At 63.0% G+C, this 16,830-nt stretch overlaps 1 protein-coding gene across 2 annotated transcripts; it reads right to left on the bottom strand.

Moving 5' to 3' along the window:
* Positions 1 to 6,253: 6,253 nt before the first annotated feature.
* Positions 6,254 to 16,235, bottom strand: NINJ1 (ninjurin 1). Of its 2 annotated transcripts, XM_058566097.1 has the most exons (4): positions 16,137 to 16,235; positions 8,827 to 9,052; positions 7,908 to 8,070; positions 6,254 to 6,800 (listed from the first exon to the last, which is right to left on the bottom strand). In XM_058566097.1, exons 1-3 carry the CDS (start codon positions 16,209 to 16,211, stop codon positions 7,916 to 7,918), a joined length of 456 nt encoding a protein of 151 aa, XP_058422080.1. In that variant the 5' UTR covers positions 16,212 to 16,235; the 3' UTR covers positions 6,254 to 6,800; positions 7,908 to 7,915. The 2 variants fall into 2 exon arrangements, with proteins under 2 accessions (XP_058422080.1, XP_058422082.1); XM_058566099.1 differs by lacking the exon at positions 6,254 to 6,800 and having other exon boundaries at positions 7,911 to 8,066.
* Between the last annotated feature and the right edge of the window lie 595 nt (positions 16,236 to 16,830).

Here is a 16,830-nt window from a genome sequence, read left to right as displayed (position 1 = left end):
AACTGAGATAGCGCCTTTGAGGAAACATCCGAGGCACAGGCAGGCCCAGCTGTCACCACCTGAGACCCACCAGGCCATGACTCCTAGGGCGCCGGGCAGGGTTCCACCGCCAGCGAGGGGTGGTCAGTCCTGTCCCAGGGCTTCAGGACCCGTGTGGTGAGCTGTGATGGTCCAGGATGCCTGCCCCTGGGCTCGAACCAGACCACTTGCTGTAACTGCTGACTTTCACCTTCCATGTGTGATCCACTGAAGCCTTGCCCCCGAGCCCCAAAGCCAGCCCCTGAGCCCAGGCTGTCCTTGGACCCCTTCCTGGCTCCAAGCCTTGACGGCTGCTTCCCTGACTTGGCCTGGACTCTGTGCCTGCTGCCGAGCTCTGCAATGCCCACACCTCCAGGCTGGCCCCTCTCCCATCTGCCACCCCTGGTTGGTTTGAGCCCTGCGAGCCCTAGGCTGGTACTTGGACAGAGAACAATGGGGCATCGTGTCTAGGCACAGCACCTTCCCCTATCAGACCCTTGTCCTGCCAACCACCAGGCCAATTAATGCCTGTGACCTGGAATGAATGAAGTCCATCAGGGCGGAAAAGGCATCACAGGCTAGAACCTCCCCCACCCGCTGGGCAATCAAGGCCCTCACCATCTGTCCCCATGTCCCCACCTCCACACCCCAATAATGGGAACCAGTTATGGTCCATGCCTCTGCACCTTTGCACATGCTGTTCCCTCAGCTGGAATGCTCCTTACTAATCCTCCACTATTCGACCTTCAGGTTGTGGGTAAAACTACTTGTCCTCCTGGAAGCCATCCCTAACATTCCAGTAACAAGAGAAGTTCCTCATCCTGGCTACCATGCTATTCCCACCTCCAGAGCTTTGCAGGGGCTGGGAAGGTGGCCTGGGGTCGGGGAGGGATCCCATTACCAGAGGTGTGTAGGAAGGGTGTGTGAGGGGTAGTGTGAGAGACAGTGTAAGGGAGAATGTGAGGAGGGTGTGAGGAAGGGTGAGGAGGTTGTGAGGGTGTGAGAAGGATGGGAGGGATAGTGTGAAGAGGGTGTGAGGGAAGGTGTGAGAGATGGTATACGGAGAGTGTGAGAGAGTGTGAGGTGTGAGGAGGGTGTGGAGGAGGGTGTGAGGCAGAGTGTAAGGAGAATGTGAGGAGAGTAGGAAGATCGAATGAGAAGAGTGTGAGGGAGGATGTGAAAGGATGTGAGGAGGGTGTGAGGGAGAGTGTAAGGAGGGAGTTAGAGTTTGAGGAGGGTATGAGGTAGGGTGTAGGGAGAGTGTGAGGAAGGTGTGAGGAGGATGTGAGGGAGTGTGTAAGGAGAATGTGAAGGAGGGGGTGAGGCAGAGTGTGAGAAGGGGGTGAGCAGGGTGTGAGGATCCTGTGAGAAGGGTGTGAGGGAAGATGTGAAAGAGGGTGTGAGGAGGGTGTGAGGGAGGGTGTGAGGAGGGTGTGAGGAGATGAGAGTGTGAGAAGGGTGTGAGGGAGAGCGTGAGGAGGGTGTGAGGGAGGATATGAGGCAGAATGTGCAGAGGGTGTGAGGAGGGTGTAAGTAGGATCTGAGGAGGGTGTGAGGATCCTGTGAGAAGGGTGTGAGGAAGCATGTGAAAGAGGATGTGAAAGAGAGTGTCAGGAGGGTGTGAGGAGGACGTGAGGGAGGGTATGAGGGTCCTGTGAGAAGGGTGTGAAGGAGGATGTGAGGGAGAGTGTGAGGGAGAGTGAGAGGAGGGTGTGAGGAAGGTGTGAGGGAAAGTGAGAGGAGGGTGTGAGGAGGGTATGAGAAACCTGTGAGAAGGGTGTGAGGGAGGATGTGAAACAGGACGTGAGGGAAGGTGTGAGGTTGTGAGTAGGGTCTGAGGAGGATGTGAGGCAGAGTGTGAAGAGGGTGTGAGGAGGATGTGAGGGAGGTTGTGAGGGTGTAAGAAGAGTTTGAGGGAGAGTGTGAAGAGGGTGTGAGGGTGGGTGTGTGGGATGATGTAGGGAGATTGTGAGGACATGTGGGGAGAGTAAGTAGGATCTGAGGAGGATGTGAGGGAGGGTGTGAGGGATGGTGTAGGGAGAGTATGAGAAAGGTATGAGGAAGGTGTGAGTAGGATCTGAGGCAGAGTGTGAGGAAGGTATGAAGAAGATGTGAGGGAGAGTGTGAGGAGAGTTTGAGGGAGGGTGTGAGAAGTATGTGAGGGAGAGTGTGAGGAGGGTGTGAGGGATGGTGTAGGGAGAGTGTGAGGAAGGTGTGAGGAGGGTGTGAATAGGTCTCGGAGAGTGTGAGGAGGGTGTGAGAAGTGTATGAGGGAGGGTGTGAGAGGGTGTGAGGAGTTTGTGAGGGTGTGAGAAGGGTGTGAGAGATGGTGTAGGGAGAATGTGAGAAAGTTGTGAGTAGGATCTGAGGAGGATGTGACGGAAGGAATGAGGGACAATGTGAGTAGGGTGCCAGGGAGGTGTGAGAAGATTGTGAGGGTGTGAGAGAGAGTGTGAGGAGGATGTGAGGGATGGTGTATGGAGAGTGTGAGGGAGTGTGTGAGGGAGAGTGTGAGGAGGATATGAGGAAGGTGTGAGAAGGATATGAGGGAGGGTGGAGAAGAGTGTGAGAAGGATGTGAGGGAGGGTGTTAGAGTGTGAAGGAGGGTGTGAGGATCATGTGAGAAGGGTCTGAGTGAGAGTTTGAGGACAGTGTGAGTAGGATCTAAGGAGGATGTGAGGGAGGGTGTGAAAGAGGGTGCAAGGGAGAGTGTGAGGAAGGTGTGAGGGAGGATGTGAGAGATGGTGTATTGAGAGTGAGGAAGGTTTGAATAGGATCAGAGAAGGGTGTGAGGGAGAGTGTGAGGAGGTTGTGAGGGTGTGAGGGAGAGTGTAAGAGATGGTGTATTGAGAGTGTGAGGAAGGTTTGAGTAGGATCTGAGGAGGGTGTGAGGGAGGGTGTGAGGACGTGAGGGAAGATGTGAGGGAGAGTGTGAAGAGGGGTGTGATGAGGGTGTGAGTAGGGTCTGAGGAGGATGTGAGGCAGAGTGTGAGGATGGTGTGATGAGGATGTGCGGGAGAGTGTGAGGAGGTTGTGAGGATGTGAGGGAGAGTGTGAAGAGGGTCAGAGGGAGGATGTGAGGGATGATGTATGGAGAGTGTAGGGAAGGGTGAGGAGAGTGTGAGTAGGATCTGAGGAGAGTGCCAGGGAGGGTGTGAGGAGGATGTGACAGGAGGGCATGAGGGAAAGTGAGAGGAGGCTGTGAGGAGTATGTGAGGAGGGTATGAGGATCCTGTGAGAAGGGTGTGAGAGAGGATGTGAAAGAGGATGTGAGGGAGAGGAGTATGTGAGGAGGGTATGAGGAGGGTGTGAGATGGGTGTGAGGGAAGGTGTGAGGGAGCATGTGAGGAGGATGTGAGAGGGTGTGAGGAGGTTGTGAGTTTATGAGGGTGTGAGAAGGGTGTGAGGGAGAGTGTGAGGAGGGTGTGAGAGATGGTGTAGGGAGAATGTGAGGAAGTTGTGAGTAGGATCTGAGGAGGGTGTGAGGAGAATGTGAGGCAGGGTGTGAGTACAATGTGAGGCAGAGTGTGAGTAGAAGGTGAGGCAGAGTGTGAGGAGGATGTGAAGGAGAGTGTGAGGAGGGTGCCAGGAAGGTGTGAGAAGGTTGTGAGGGTGTGAGGAGGATGTGAGGAAGGGTGTGAGGGAGAGTGTGAGGAGGCTGTGAGGGAGAGTGAGTGAGGGTATGAGGCGGGTGTGAGCGTGTGAGAGAGGGTGTGAGGCAGGTTTGCGGCGGGTGTGAGGGAGGGTGTAGGGAGGGTGTCAGGAAGAGTTTGAGGAAGGTGTTTGGAGGGTGTGAGGCTGGTGTGAGGGAGGGTGTGACTAAGATGTGAGGACATGAGGGATGGCTCCAGGCTGGTTTTGGGCTTAGTGCAGCCAAGTCTCAGGTCATGGATAGAGGAGAAAGTCTATCATCTTCACCCAGGCATGTTTGTCACCTTTACCCAGTTAAGTGAGTGGATCTACTGCAGACCTACTGACTACCTATTGTATGCCAGATATAGTGCCATGGCACAGGCTGTAGATGGTGGCATCTGGTGGGAGACCTGGGCCAGACCAAGGGCTTGTAAGTAAGCCCATAAGCAGGCATGAATGGGGGGCCCACCTTCTCACCCCAGCCTAAGCTGAGCCCCTCAGCCCTCAGGGAGACTGGAGGGCAGGACACGCCTTCCAGGCTGCAGCCCTGGCCTTGGGCCAGGTGTGGTGGGGGCGGGCAAGGCTCAGACACAGGCTCCATGGGGACACTGTGGGCGGTGACATTAGCCCATGGCACCAAAGGCAGAGTAGACCCAAATAGCCTGCCATGAATGGCCAGCAGAGGTGGTTGGGAGGGCCTACGGGGAGGACCTCAGGGCTGAGCCCTGACCCTGGAGAGCGGCAGCATGTGCCAAGGCCCTGAGATGGGAACACATCTGGAGTGACGGTTAGGGGGCTGGAGCGGCTGTTGAGGCGGGAGCCTGGGAGCTGGTCAGTGGGGAGGTGGGAGGCTGTCATGTGTGCCTGCGTGGGGTACCTGGAGACAGGGGCTGTGGGAATGGGGATGCACACTCCCCACCTGGGAAGGGGGTTGTGGGGGGCTGTGATGCACAGGCCCACCCACTGTTATACCCTGTCCCCAATGCCACCAGCACCCATGGAGGCCAGCCTGGCTTCAAGGCCCAGGACTCAGTCCAGCCATCTGGGGTTCACTCCCACCATCTGTGTCCGGGCAAACTTCCTGTCCTGGCCAGAGGAGGAACTGGGCCATTTGTTGGCTACACCCACAGTGCTGCCCTGTGAGTCCCTCCCTCGTGGCTGTGGACCAACCCTGTGACCGCAGGCCACCCCAGGGACAAGGTGCCAGGCCCTGGGCAGAGCTGGACCTGCGAGCCTGGGCCCAGACACTGTCCTGGACACACAGGGACGGCCAGGTGGAGGGGGCAACGGGGACAGGACTGGGTGAGCCAGGGAGCTGGCAAGAGGGCCAGGTGGGGGGCAGGTGATAGGGAGCCTGACCCCCTCATCCCACTGCTTCTGGGCAAAAGCGAGAAGGGAAGGTCAGATGTGCTCCCGGGAACCAGCAGGAAGGGTGGCTGTCCCACGTGGGATCATCTTGAAAACCATGTTTATGGGACATTCCAATGCTCACAAGAGCGGAGCACCTCCACACTCTGCAGTCCCCAGCACTTTTTCAATCCTGTTTCATCCACCTCCCTACGATTTTTCCTGCAGTCGTTTAAAGCAAAGCCCAGGATCCGACCATCTCACCCATAAACACTCGTGTTTCTCAATCACTTTTGTGTGTGTGTGTGTGAAGAAGATTATCCCTGAGCTAACATCTGTTGCCAATCCTCTTCTTTTTGCTGAGGAAGATTGGCCCTGGGCTAACATCCGTGCCCATCTTCCTCTACTTTATATGTGGGACACCACCACAGCATGGCTTGACAAGCGGTGCGTAGGTCTGCACCTGGGATCTGAACCTGTGAACCCTGGGCCACTGAAGCTGAGTGCACAAACTTAACCACTACACCACTGGGCCAGCCCCTTGTGTTTGTCAATCACTTTCTGGGGAGCTGATCACTTAGCCCCACAGAAGAGATGGTGGCGTCACCTGACCAACTTAAGGGAACTGCCCCTCCCCGACAGGGTCAGGGAGAGAAGTGATGGGGGAGGCCACATGCCCACCCAGGGCTCTGAAGGCTGCTTAGAAGAGGGGGCAGAAGGCCATGGGTGTTCCCAGGTATCACACTTGGAGGGGACCAGCTGAGGGCATTGCTCCCTCAAGGAGATGAATGGTGCGGCCAGCAGGAGTCAGGGGGGAGGAGATAAGGGGGTTGTGGGGTGGACCGAGGAAGGTGGGGGTTCTAGCTGGGTGAGGTGAGGACCCTTAGGACAGGCTGGGCCCCAGAGACAGCACCTGGCCCTTGTTGTGGAGTTGCGGTCTCCACAGGGTCAAGGCCCACCCAGTGCCAGTCCCACTCTCCTTGGGCCTCTTGGCCTGACTGAAGGGCAGCACTGGGCACCACTTTGGGTACAGAGAGCACGCAGACTGTAGGAAACATCAGAGTGCTGGAACTTTCCATGAGTGGCTGGTCAGGGGTCACGGGGCCAAGTGTCTTGAGGACACGTGGGGGTGACGTTGAGATGCCAATGGAGGCTGCTCCCCTCAAGGTCACAGGCTGGGGGGCTAGTGGAGGGCCGTGGTCATGGTGCAGGGCCCAGGCCTGGGGGAGGGGAGGACAACACTGGGAGCCACACGAGGAGGAGAATCAGTTTTACTGGTCATTCGTGCTTAGAAAAGCGGGAGCTTGGACCCCTGAGGAGAGGCTGGGGCCCTGCCCAGTCTGCTGGTGGAGAGCGTGTGCAGGACTTGTGGCCACCACAAGGACCAGGGGGGACTGGCAGTCCAATATCCTGGGACAGGAAGCACAGAGGCTGTGGGTCACCCAGAAGGGCCACACGTGAGGCTGGGACACTGCTGCGCTGGCAGAGTCAGGGGCATCTCCTTGTCCCTCTGGAAACGTCCTGAGACCGAGGTGGCCCTGGCCCCTTGCTGCCCATCCTCAGGCCTGCGTGTGTCCGTGGCGGCCATGACCCTTCTCGGGGGCTCTCCGCCCCACGCTCCAGGAGGAGCAACAACTGAGGACAGAGCAGGCCGTGCACTGGCTGGAGTGGCCTGACCACATAATGCTTGTCCCGGACTAGGTCCTGTGGGGCCAGCCCGAGATCTGGTGGTTTCGGGGAGAGCTGCCCAAAGGGCGGGGGGCCCCAAGGGCGAGGAGGCTCCTGGCATGATCCGGGGGCATCTGCAAAGAAGGAAGAGAAGAGGCATGAGGGGCCGCCCGGGCCTCCACTCCTGTCCTGGTGACCCTGCCTCAGCAGTGTGTCCAGTGACCACCCCCCAAGCATTGGGGCCACTCTGACACTGGAGTCAGAAGGGCCCAATTCTGACCTGGGAAAGCCTCAGTGTCCCCTCCTGAGTGACTGTCAGGATTTAAAGGACTGGCCCCAGCACACTCTGGTGGGGCCTTTGGAGAACAGGGGCCGGTGCTGTGGGGCACGCAGGCCTCCTCACTGGGCTGATGCTCGGGAGAGTCAGGATTATGTGGGGCACACAGCAGGTGATTAATAAATGTCCCAATGAGCGAGGGAGCAGACTGGCGTCCAGAGAGTTCTATGGGGGACAGACTTAGCAGCAAACTGGGGCCAGCAGCCGGGCAGCAAATCGGATGCCAGGTGGGGCCAACGGCCATGGTATGGGCCAGTGGAGGTCAGAAGCTTCCAACTGGGCTGCACAAAGACCCCACTCCCAGTGTCCACTTGGCCACTCTGGAAGATCTTCTCATATGCCCCGCCACACAGGTGCTTGGGCAGCCTCCTGGCCACTCTGCCATGGGGCGTCGCTGGTGGACGGACGCTTGTCTGTTAGTGGTGCCCACCCTTCCTCTGGGGCAGGCCCAAGGGGCCTGAGGCCGTGTGGACTCGTGGTGTGCAGCTCTGGCCAGAGCCCCAGACGCAGGACACCTATGCGCCAGGGCGTGGCGTCGGATTCTTCTGCCGTCCTGCCTCCGGCCTCCCGACACCTGGGGTGCCTGTGTCGCCCCCTTCGGCCCCCCATAGTAGAGGCTTCTTTGTTGAGCCTGCTACGTGGCCTCCCCGCGGCCCCTGCTCCCTAGCTGGGTAACCCTCGACAGACGCTCGGCCTCTGAGCAAGGACGGCGGCTGAGCGTGGTGTGCGGGTGCACGTGGCTGGGGGCGCCCACCCTGCAAGGCCTGGGCAGCGGCAGACGCGAGGTCACAGGGGCTCCGAGTGAAAGGCCCTGAGCCCCCAGGCCTGCCGGTGGTCAGCGGCCCAGCAGGGCGCGCGGGCTTGTGCTGGAGCGAGGCCTGTCCGGCTGGCCCTCCCGGCTCACCTGAGCCCCTACTGCTGGGGCGCCACATCCACCACGGGCTTCTGGACGCCAAAGGCAGTGATGAAGATGTTGGTCACGACGATGATAAAGACCAGGCCGGTGGCCAGGTTGTTGAGGAAGTCCAGCTTGGCGTGCTTGGCAGGGTCGTTGAGGTCGTGCCTGACTGCGGGCAAGAGCGAGCGGGCACTGCCCGGGCCGCCTGCATGGGGCCCGCAGCGGGCCGCGGACGCCCCGTGTGTCCCCCAGAGACACGCCCGCCCCACACCGCTGTGAGGCCTGGCCCGGCAGCCGCCGTCCGCAGCTCCGCTCAATGCGTGAACCACCCTGGGGGCCTGCTGCCCGGCCGGAGGGGAAGCCCCAGCCCAAGGCCAGGCTTGGATCGTGAGGCTCACATGCCGAGCACACGCAGGCAGGCTCCGCTCCCAGCGCCCGGCGCCGTAACCGAGTGCTCCTGGCACCCACCCCGGGCCCGATCCTTAGAGGCACGTTACAACACCAGGGAAACCGAGGCCGAGGAGGTCCTGTAACCCAGCCGAAGCCACACAGCCCGGCGGAAGTGGAGGTGAGCCCACCTCCGCACTGCTCCTAGCTCTGACCCTCACCAGGGGGGCGGGACCACCATCTAGTCCCTGTCGACCACAAGGACTAGTTGGTACACAGTAGGTGCTCAATACATGTCAACTCTTACTGTGTTTATGACGTTTTCCTCTGTGTCCTCAGCTATGGTGGGTGGAAGGACAGAGACATGGGGGGCCCTCCAGGGAGTGAACTGGGAGCCACATCTGGGACCGTGTGACCAAGTGAGGAGGGCCCGCAAACCCCTCTTGCTCAGAGCATATCAGGCGGTGAGTACCCCGTGCCAGGGGGTGGCAAGCAGACACCAGGGCCCTCCCGTGGCCGGCCCAGGCCCCGCACGCACCGAGGAAGATGAGCAGCACGCCCACGCTGATCTGTAGCACGAGGGAGATGGAGATGAGGACCACCAGGGGGACGAAGAAGGCGAAGTCGGGGCCCTGCTCCACCACGGCCTTCAGCTGGGAGGCGTTGGCCATCAGCAGAGCGATGTCCAGCATGCTCTCGGCCGCGCTCTTCTTGTTGGCGTAATGGTTCACGTTGATGGGCTGGTTCCGGCCCCGGCGAGGTGGCTGTGGGGGTGGGGGTGTAGTCAGCCTGGGCCTGGGCAGCCCCCTGGCGACCCCTGCCCCCTGTGAGCTCCATCTCCTCCCTGGGAATGGGCAGGGCTGTGGGCCGTCAGCCTGCAGGCAAGGGCTCAAAAGGAAGTGCTTCTTCGTAGAACCAGAGGCCAGACGAGGCCGCGCAGCCCCCGCGGGACCCTCCGGGGAACCAGGCCCCAGAAGAGACAGAAGGCAGGATGGCCTCAGCACACACTCGGCTTTTGGATGGGAAAATGGTGCCCATCGCACGCCCGCCCGCTTGCCCTCGGGCGTAGGCCTCTGGCAGCCTTCCCTGCATGCCCCCACCAGCCCAAGGTGCGCCCCCACCCCCACCCTGGTTGGGCTGACGGTTGATGCCAGGGCAGGAAGTGATGTGCGGGGATGGGAGCTGGATCCCGCATTCCTGCCCACACGCCCAGAGGTGAAGCAAACCTTCCTGGACGGCCAATTCCTCCCAGCTGTGCAGAGCACACAGCAGGCGCTCAATAGATGCCTCGGTATCTACAGTGCCGTCGAGCTTAGCTTCTTCCTTAATTTTTATTTTTAAGAACAACTTCTAAACCACTTTACTGATGTGTGATTGCCACACAAAAGCTGATCAGAATTACTGTCCACAACCTGAAGAGTTCGGAGCTCAGTGCACACCGCGACACTGTCACCACCGTCCAGGCCGCCATGCGTCTGCCCTCCAGAGGTCCCCTCCTGCCACTTGGTTACTATCAATCTCCGTGACAAGGACACTGCATGTGAGGTGACCCTCACAGGGTGGCCAGAGCATGTGCCGCACACGGGCCTCTGGGACTCACTTTGCCCTCACGTCCACGTCGGTAAAACAGGAACATGAGTTCCGACACCTCCTCCCTCACCTCTGCCTGAGAACATCCCGGGCCTCGGGGCCAGGTGCCCTGTCACTCCCGAGTGACCTCCAGGCCCGGAGATCCTGCCCAGAGGTCACTTCTTTCAGGTAGCCTCCGAGACTTCCACTGGCAGGAGAGGCCCTTCTCTCCTGGGGCAGGGGAGGCAGGAGGCCCTTTCTATCCAGCCCCTTGGCCCCTCTAAGCTGCCCCTGGCCAGACCCACGTCCCTCGGCCCTGGCCCTTGTCTACAGGTGCCCCTGAGCCACCAGGCCCAGGACCACAGCCTTCGGGACCAGTCACCTGGCCAGCCTCCCGGGGCCACTCGCGAGATCCTGTTTCCAGACTCATGAAAGATGCAGGGACGGGAGGCGGGCTGCCCGGGAGGGGCCGAAACAGGCCCGTGAGAGGCGGACATGGCGTTCACGCAGCCTCTGCTCTCTGCCTCTGGAAATTGCACCATGGAAAACACAGAACTACAGGAGGGCGGGGCCTCACTTTTACCGTGTCTTTTCAAGTTTAAATTTAATCCAGACTAATACGCCCAGGAGGAAGGGAGGGTGAGCACAGAGCACTGGCGGCTCTGCTACCTGCCCCGCCTTCCCTCGCGTCTCTAAGTGGCACATCCACTTGGTTTGAAATTCTACACCTGAGGGCCCACAGGGAAGCCTCCTCCACGGGCTCTCCGGGCCTTAACACGAGGCTGAGCCCACTGGGACCCAACTCCGCCTCCCCACTGGGGCCTCCAGCAGCACTCAGAGCTGGGTGGGCCGCCCCCACGCCCCACGCACCCTGGGCACGAGGCTGTCCCCCAGCTCCACTCTGGCAAAGCCACCCGGCTGGCGAAGCCTCATCACACGTGTGCTTCTTGGGGGGCAGGCGTGTGCTCCCAAGATTCAGAAACCAGAAGTGCCCAAGTGCCCTCGCAGGAGGTCACCCCAATGCTCATCCTCGTCCCAATCCTGGAAAAGAGCCCAGTGCTGACCTCGAGAGCAACTGCCACCTTCTGGGGGCGGGGGAGCCACACAGACACACATGCACACATGTAAACACACATGAGCAAACGTACACATGAGTAAACACGTGTAAACATACAAACACATCTGCACACACATGTGTAAACACACATGCACACGCACGCCCAGGCTAACCACACAGGCCTCTGGGCAGGAGGAACACCTTTTCGTTCTGAGCTCTCTAAACCCTTCAACTATTTCACAGCCACACAGCACACGCACATTCAAACACAGAAGGACACCGTCAGCGCCCCAGCACGGGGAGCCTGTTCCCGCTGTCCTCGCACCCACTGACGGCAGGTGAACTGAGGCTACGCCGGGAGGAGCCTTGTCCAAAGCGGATAGCAAGTGAGGGCTGTGCGGGGATTTGAACCCAGGCCCCGGGGCGCAGAAACCCTGGTGGCTGACACCACGATCCCCAGGCCCCTGAGCGCCCGGAGCACTTGCCCCAGGCTCTAGCCCTGTGACCTCAGGACAGCCAGCTCCCCTGGGCCTCAGTCCCCACGCGTGCCACAGAGCAGATGACCCAGGAGGTTCTGGGGGTGTGGCCGCTGCCTCGGAGCCTGTGGTGAAAGCAGCGCCCCGGCCCACGCGCCCCTCCTGGTGCAGCACACTTCCTGCCCATGCGGCCATCTGCTTCCTGCTCAACCTGGAGGGATAAGGAGCAATGGCCAGAGGCTGCAGGCCTGGGGGTCTGGGGGGCCCCTGTCAAGCCCCAGCTCACCACAACCTGGCTGTGTGGCCTTGACAAGGCACTCCCCGCGCCCCGCTGGCCTTGGTCTCCCCATCTGTACACAGGCCACTCTCTGGGAAGCTTCGCCCCCACTGAGTTCACCACTAACCGTGAGAGCGAGCGTTATTCTCCCTTCTACAGACGGGGGATGGGGCTCAGAGGGGGCTGCCCAGGGCCACCTCGACAGGGGGGGCAGATCAGAACTCAAGCCCGGCCAGTCTGCCCCAAAGCCCAGCCCAGGACACGGCACAGACTCGCGTCCACCCTGGGGAGGGGCCGAGGAGACTGTGGGGCAGAGCCCAGGGGAGGGTGGGGGCTACAGGGCTGAGCCGCCTCCCCCACCCCGAGCTCTGGGCCCTGGAGGTGACCACTGCGGGCGAGTCCCAGGGACACCACTGTCTTGAGAGGCCCACTCAGGTCGGTGGGCAGAGGGCAGTGGCTGGCCCCCTCTGGCAGGTCCAGAGCCCATGGGCCTGGACCAGCCACCTCTGTCCCCCTCCCGTCTCACCCCCCAACCCAGCTACCAAAGCCACTCTGGGAACTCCCCACGGAGACCACTGCCTGTGACCCGGGCACTGCAGGGAACATGTAACCTGGTTACTGCGTCCCCGAGGCCAGTGGGATTTCCATGAAACCTCAAAGGTGGTCCCAGGAGTGGGCGAGCTGGCTGAGCTTAGGATGTGATTTTTCCCCTAAACGCCAGGAAGAGCCTTGTAGGGAGGGAGCCGGCTCCCAAGCCCAGCTTCTGTGGACAGAGGGCCTCTCGGCAGCCATTCACAAGCAGCTGGAGGGGAAGCGGGCCGCCTGGCCCAGGGCTGCACTGCTGGGCATACTCAGCTGGACAGGGAGGGGAGCTGGGACGGACAGCATTTGAACCCAGGTCTGCAGCACAGCCACCAGCAGCTCTGGGCGCAGCATAACAGACACTCTGGTCCAGCCCAGCTTGGATGGGAGAAGATGGGGGGCTGCCCATGGCCTGGCCCCCAACCCAGCCTCCTGCCCGAACACCCCCTGCTTCCCTGGGAGACAAGGAGAGGCCAGGCTGAGGCCCACTGAGGCTCCACAGGACCGGGGGGGTTGACTCCTGACTCCCTCCGGCCCTGCCTGCCCAACTCCGCCACGGACCCCAAATCCTGAGGACAAGTTTGGAACAAGGAGCCCACATGGGAATTCCCACCCACCCTCCCAGTGCGAGAGACAAAGTCCCCCAACAAATCTGTGGGGGCTTCCACCCACACCTCCTCTCTATCATCCCTGCATCCTGCCACACCACGGACCAACAGAGGGACTGCTCTGTGCCTCGGTTTCCTTGTCTGTAAAACGGGCAGACGAGGTGAATAGGAGCTCAGAGGCCGGGCGGCCACCGGAGCACAGCCGGCACAAGGCAGAGCCGGACACCCCTCTTCCTCGCCACCCAGCCCTCACCGCTGTGAAAGACTGCGCTGACTCGTAATTGACTCCATGACACAAATCCAGGCCAAGGAAGAGAAAGGATGAGCCGGGAAATGGGGCCGTGTGAGCGGAGGGGACCCGGGGCCCGGGGTCCAGCTCCTGATGCTGGCCCACTGCAGCCCTCCCTCACAGGGCCCTCCCCTCGGGCTCAGCGGGCACCAGTGGACTGGAGCTCTGGCATCCTCCCTCTGGGGTGGGACCTGAGGACCAAGCAGGGTCTGGCGGGGGCCTGGGTGTCCCTCGTCTGACCCACCCTCGTGGGCACCAGCTGCTGTGCTGCCGCCTGGCTTGGCGTGAGGGCACCTGCCCCAGGCCACAGAGCCCCATGCCCGCGAGTCCACCCCCCATCCATGGCCCGGCAGGAAGTCTGCTGGGTGGGGGTCCCCGCAGCAGCTGGGCCAGGGCTGGGCTGCGCAGACCTGCTTCCTGTGGGCTCAGCACAGGCCAGCAGTGACCCCAAAGCCCCGTCAAGGCCCCTTTTAGAACTTGGCCGAGACCCCGGTGGCCTCAGGATCTGCCAGGAAAGCAGAAATGGGAAAAAGAGCAAACTTCCCCAGCAGCTGAGGGGGTGCACGGCCCAGAAGTGGCCACTGGAGCCCCATCCCACCCCCTCCCTGCTGTGTCCCCACAGCCCCACAGCAGGGTCCATGGGGCTGTCCCCAAGCTGAGACACGTCAACCAAAAGTGAGGTGATGTGAGGAGGACGCCAACTCACTCCCGAGGGGCCCTGGGAAGCCCGGCCTCGGGTGGGGGCACCTGCTTGGGGATTACACCTGCGACTCGCCCCCAAGTCCAGCCACCGTGGGAGGCACGAGACCGCCCTCCTTCACAGAAGAGGAAATTGAGGCTGGGGGGCTCTCGGCCCGGGCCTCTGGGTCAGTCCTCCCACTGCCAGGGGCACGCTGAGGACACAGTGGTAACACAACACACACCACCCTGCCGTCGGGGGCTCCCACTGGCGTGGCGACGCATCCCGAGCCCCCAGGGTTTGCCCCTCAGATTTGGGCGTAGGGGACGGTGTTGCAGGAGAACCAGGAGAGGCGCAGGGAGAGGGCCGTGCCTCCACGGGGGTCCCACCTGGGGGAGGTGCTGCCCGGGTGCCATCCCAGGAGAGGGCAGGGTGGCAGGCGGGGATGTTAAGGAGACCATGCGCTCCACACACATCCCTCATCACGCCCTGTCTCACAGACGAGACAGTGAGGCTGAGAACGACGTGCCCGGGAACTCAAGGCAGGTCCCGAGGCAGCCTGGCCCCAGCGGGGAGAGCGGAGCGGCCTTGAGGCTGGCCACTCCTCCCGGCCTTCCTGCCATGACTGGAGACCCCTTGTGACTATGTCCACGCTCACAGCAGCCCCTGCCCCCAGCCTGGCCCCGTCACACACCTCTCCCCAGCCCGACTGGCTCGGCAGTCCAGCCCCCAGGTCCTCCTCCCGCGGCTCCCTCTGCCCGGGATGCCCTTCCCCACATCGAAGAGGGCCATGCCCACACCCACTCTGGTCCGCCAGGGCCTGGTGCCCACGTCCCACACTGTGCAGGAAGCTTTCCTGACCTGAGTTCAGCTCTCTGACCGCAGCTTCTCCACCAGGCTGCTGTCAGCTCTGTGGTGCGGGGCTCTGTGGTCTGGGGCCGCATCTCTCCCGCTGGTCCCAGACAATGCAGTGACCACCGAGCACACCCACCCAACCTCCCTGGGCCTGAGATGTGCCCAGGCCCTCGGGTGGTACCCCCGTTCCGCCTGCAGAGGCTGCAGAAGCAGAGCAGGCCTGGGGTGAAGGACGCAGCCAAGGGTGGGCGGGGAGCAGGGTCCCTCCCTTTCAAGCTGCCCAGTTTGTTACCTGTTTGTCACCCGACGTGCTGCCCCCGCTTCCCTGACGGCAGACAGCGGTCACCTGTTCTCCCTCTTCAGACCACAGATGGAAGGCCCAGAGAGGTAAGGCCGCCTCCCCACACGCACACAGCTCACTGCTCCACAGTGTGCATGCTGGGCAGGGCTGGTCTGCCGTCAGCACACCTGTCAGTCCTCAGTGTCTTCACCGCTGACTCAGGGGCTCACGGCCTGTGTCACCCCAGGGCTGTCAGGTCCACTGAAGGGCCACACCGCAGCAGGGGCCTCGGAAAACCTCCCCAAGGACGGAGAGGATTATTTTGTGCGGCCAGGGGCACACAGGAGGCCTGCCCCCTCACCCCGCCCCCTGTCCCCCACCTAGCTCTCCCCCTCTCCCTGCCCCCTGAAAGTGGGTGTCCCCACGGCATGGCCTACCACCGGTCACCCACCCCTGGGCAGTGCCAGTCTCTGCCCCGTCTCGTTCACGCCGCTGAGGGGCGCCGTCCTCGCCCCCAGCCCTAGGGGGTCAGAAACCGAAAGACGGTCCAAAGTAACAAGTAGCCCGAAGGCCGTGCCCAGGGCGCACAGACACAGGCGCCGGGAAGTGGGGCGGGAGCGGCAGCGCGGGAAGGACGCGGCGGGGGTGCGCCAGCTCCCACGTGGGGCGGGACCCCTTCGGGCCTCCGGGGCCCGCGGCCTCCAGGCCGGCGCCGGGCTCTGCACAGGCCGCGGGCCCGGCGGGTGCAGAGAGGAGCGGGCTCCCAGCGGCCGGAGTTCCCCATCGGGCACCAGGTTGTGCGGCCGCCGCGGACACGAGGGTGACGTAACCGTCTGCCGGCCGCTGGCCCGGGGCCCGGAGGCCGGATCCTGCCCGCCCCGCGGACTCCAGTGAGCGGGAGGGACCGCGGCGCCCGGGCTCCCGGGCGCGCGGCTCGGCGTGGGCACCACCTAGGCCGCCCCGCGCCCCGCTCACCCGCCAGAGTGGCCGGAGCCCCCGGGACCACCGCCCGGGCGCCCGACGGCGCGGCTGAGGCGCACGGGGCTCAGGCCGCGGGGCGCACGGATGCGGGGAGCCCCCCACCCCCAGTGCGGACGCGGTGCGCACAGGTGCCCGGGGCGCCGGGGGCGCGGGCGCCGGCCAGGGTCGCTCGGTGGGGCGCGGCTGGGGGCTCACCGAGGCGTCCGGAGAGCCGGGCGAGCCCTGGCGCAGGTCGCCGTTGAGCTCGAGGTCCTCGGGGCCCGAGTCCATGGTGTGGCCGCCGGGCCGCCTCGCTCCCGGCCTCTGCGCCGCCCGCGCCTCCCCGCCGGGACCCGGCTGCGCGCCCGCCCCCGGCCGCCCGGGACCCGCCCCCCAGACCCGCCCCCGGACCCGCCCCCAGATCCTCCCCGGACCCGCCGCCGGCCCGCGGGACCCCCAGGACTCCTCAGCCTCCGCGCGATGGCGCGGGGCCGACGCGGCCACAGACCCGCGCGCTGCGTCCCCGCTCCCGCAGGCCCGGGCCGCGTGGTCGGGGGCAGGGCGCGTCCCCCTGTGCGCCTCCGTCGCGGACACTTCTAATCCGTAAAGTGAGGCCAAGAACTGGCGGTTCCCTGGCCGCTTCGCAAACTGCCGGCCGCGGGGAGGCGAGCGGGAGCCGCTGCCGCGGGCGCGGGGTCTTTCCGGGCGCGGCCCTCCCGGCCCGGCCGCGGGTCTGCCCGCACACGGTCCCTGCGTCGACCAGCCCGTCTGGGCCCGGACTCTGGGCCTGCACCCTCCGAGCCTCGGCCTCCCCGCCTGGGGACCGGCCCGAGGTCTCCCCGCTCCTGAGCGGGGGCAGGAGCGAAGCACCGCGGGTGGGCCTCGCGGAGCGGCCTCCGTGTCCCCGGGG

The sequence above is a fragment of the Diceros bicornis genome, chromosome 22, assembly GCF_020826845.1.
Source record: "Diceros bicornis minor isolate mBicDic1 chromosome 22, mDicBic1.mat.cur, whole genome shotgun sequence".
NCBI classification, from domain to species: domain Eukaryota; kingdom Metazoa; phylum Chordata; class Mammalia; order Perissodactyla; family Rhinocerotidae; genus Diceros; species Diceros bicornis.
This window is presented reverse-complemented; position numbering and strand designations above follow the sequence as displayed.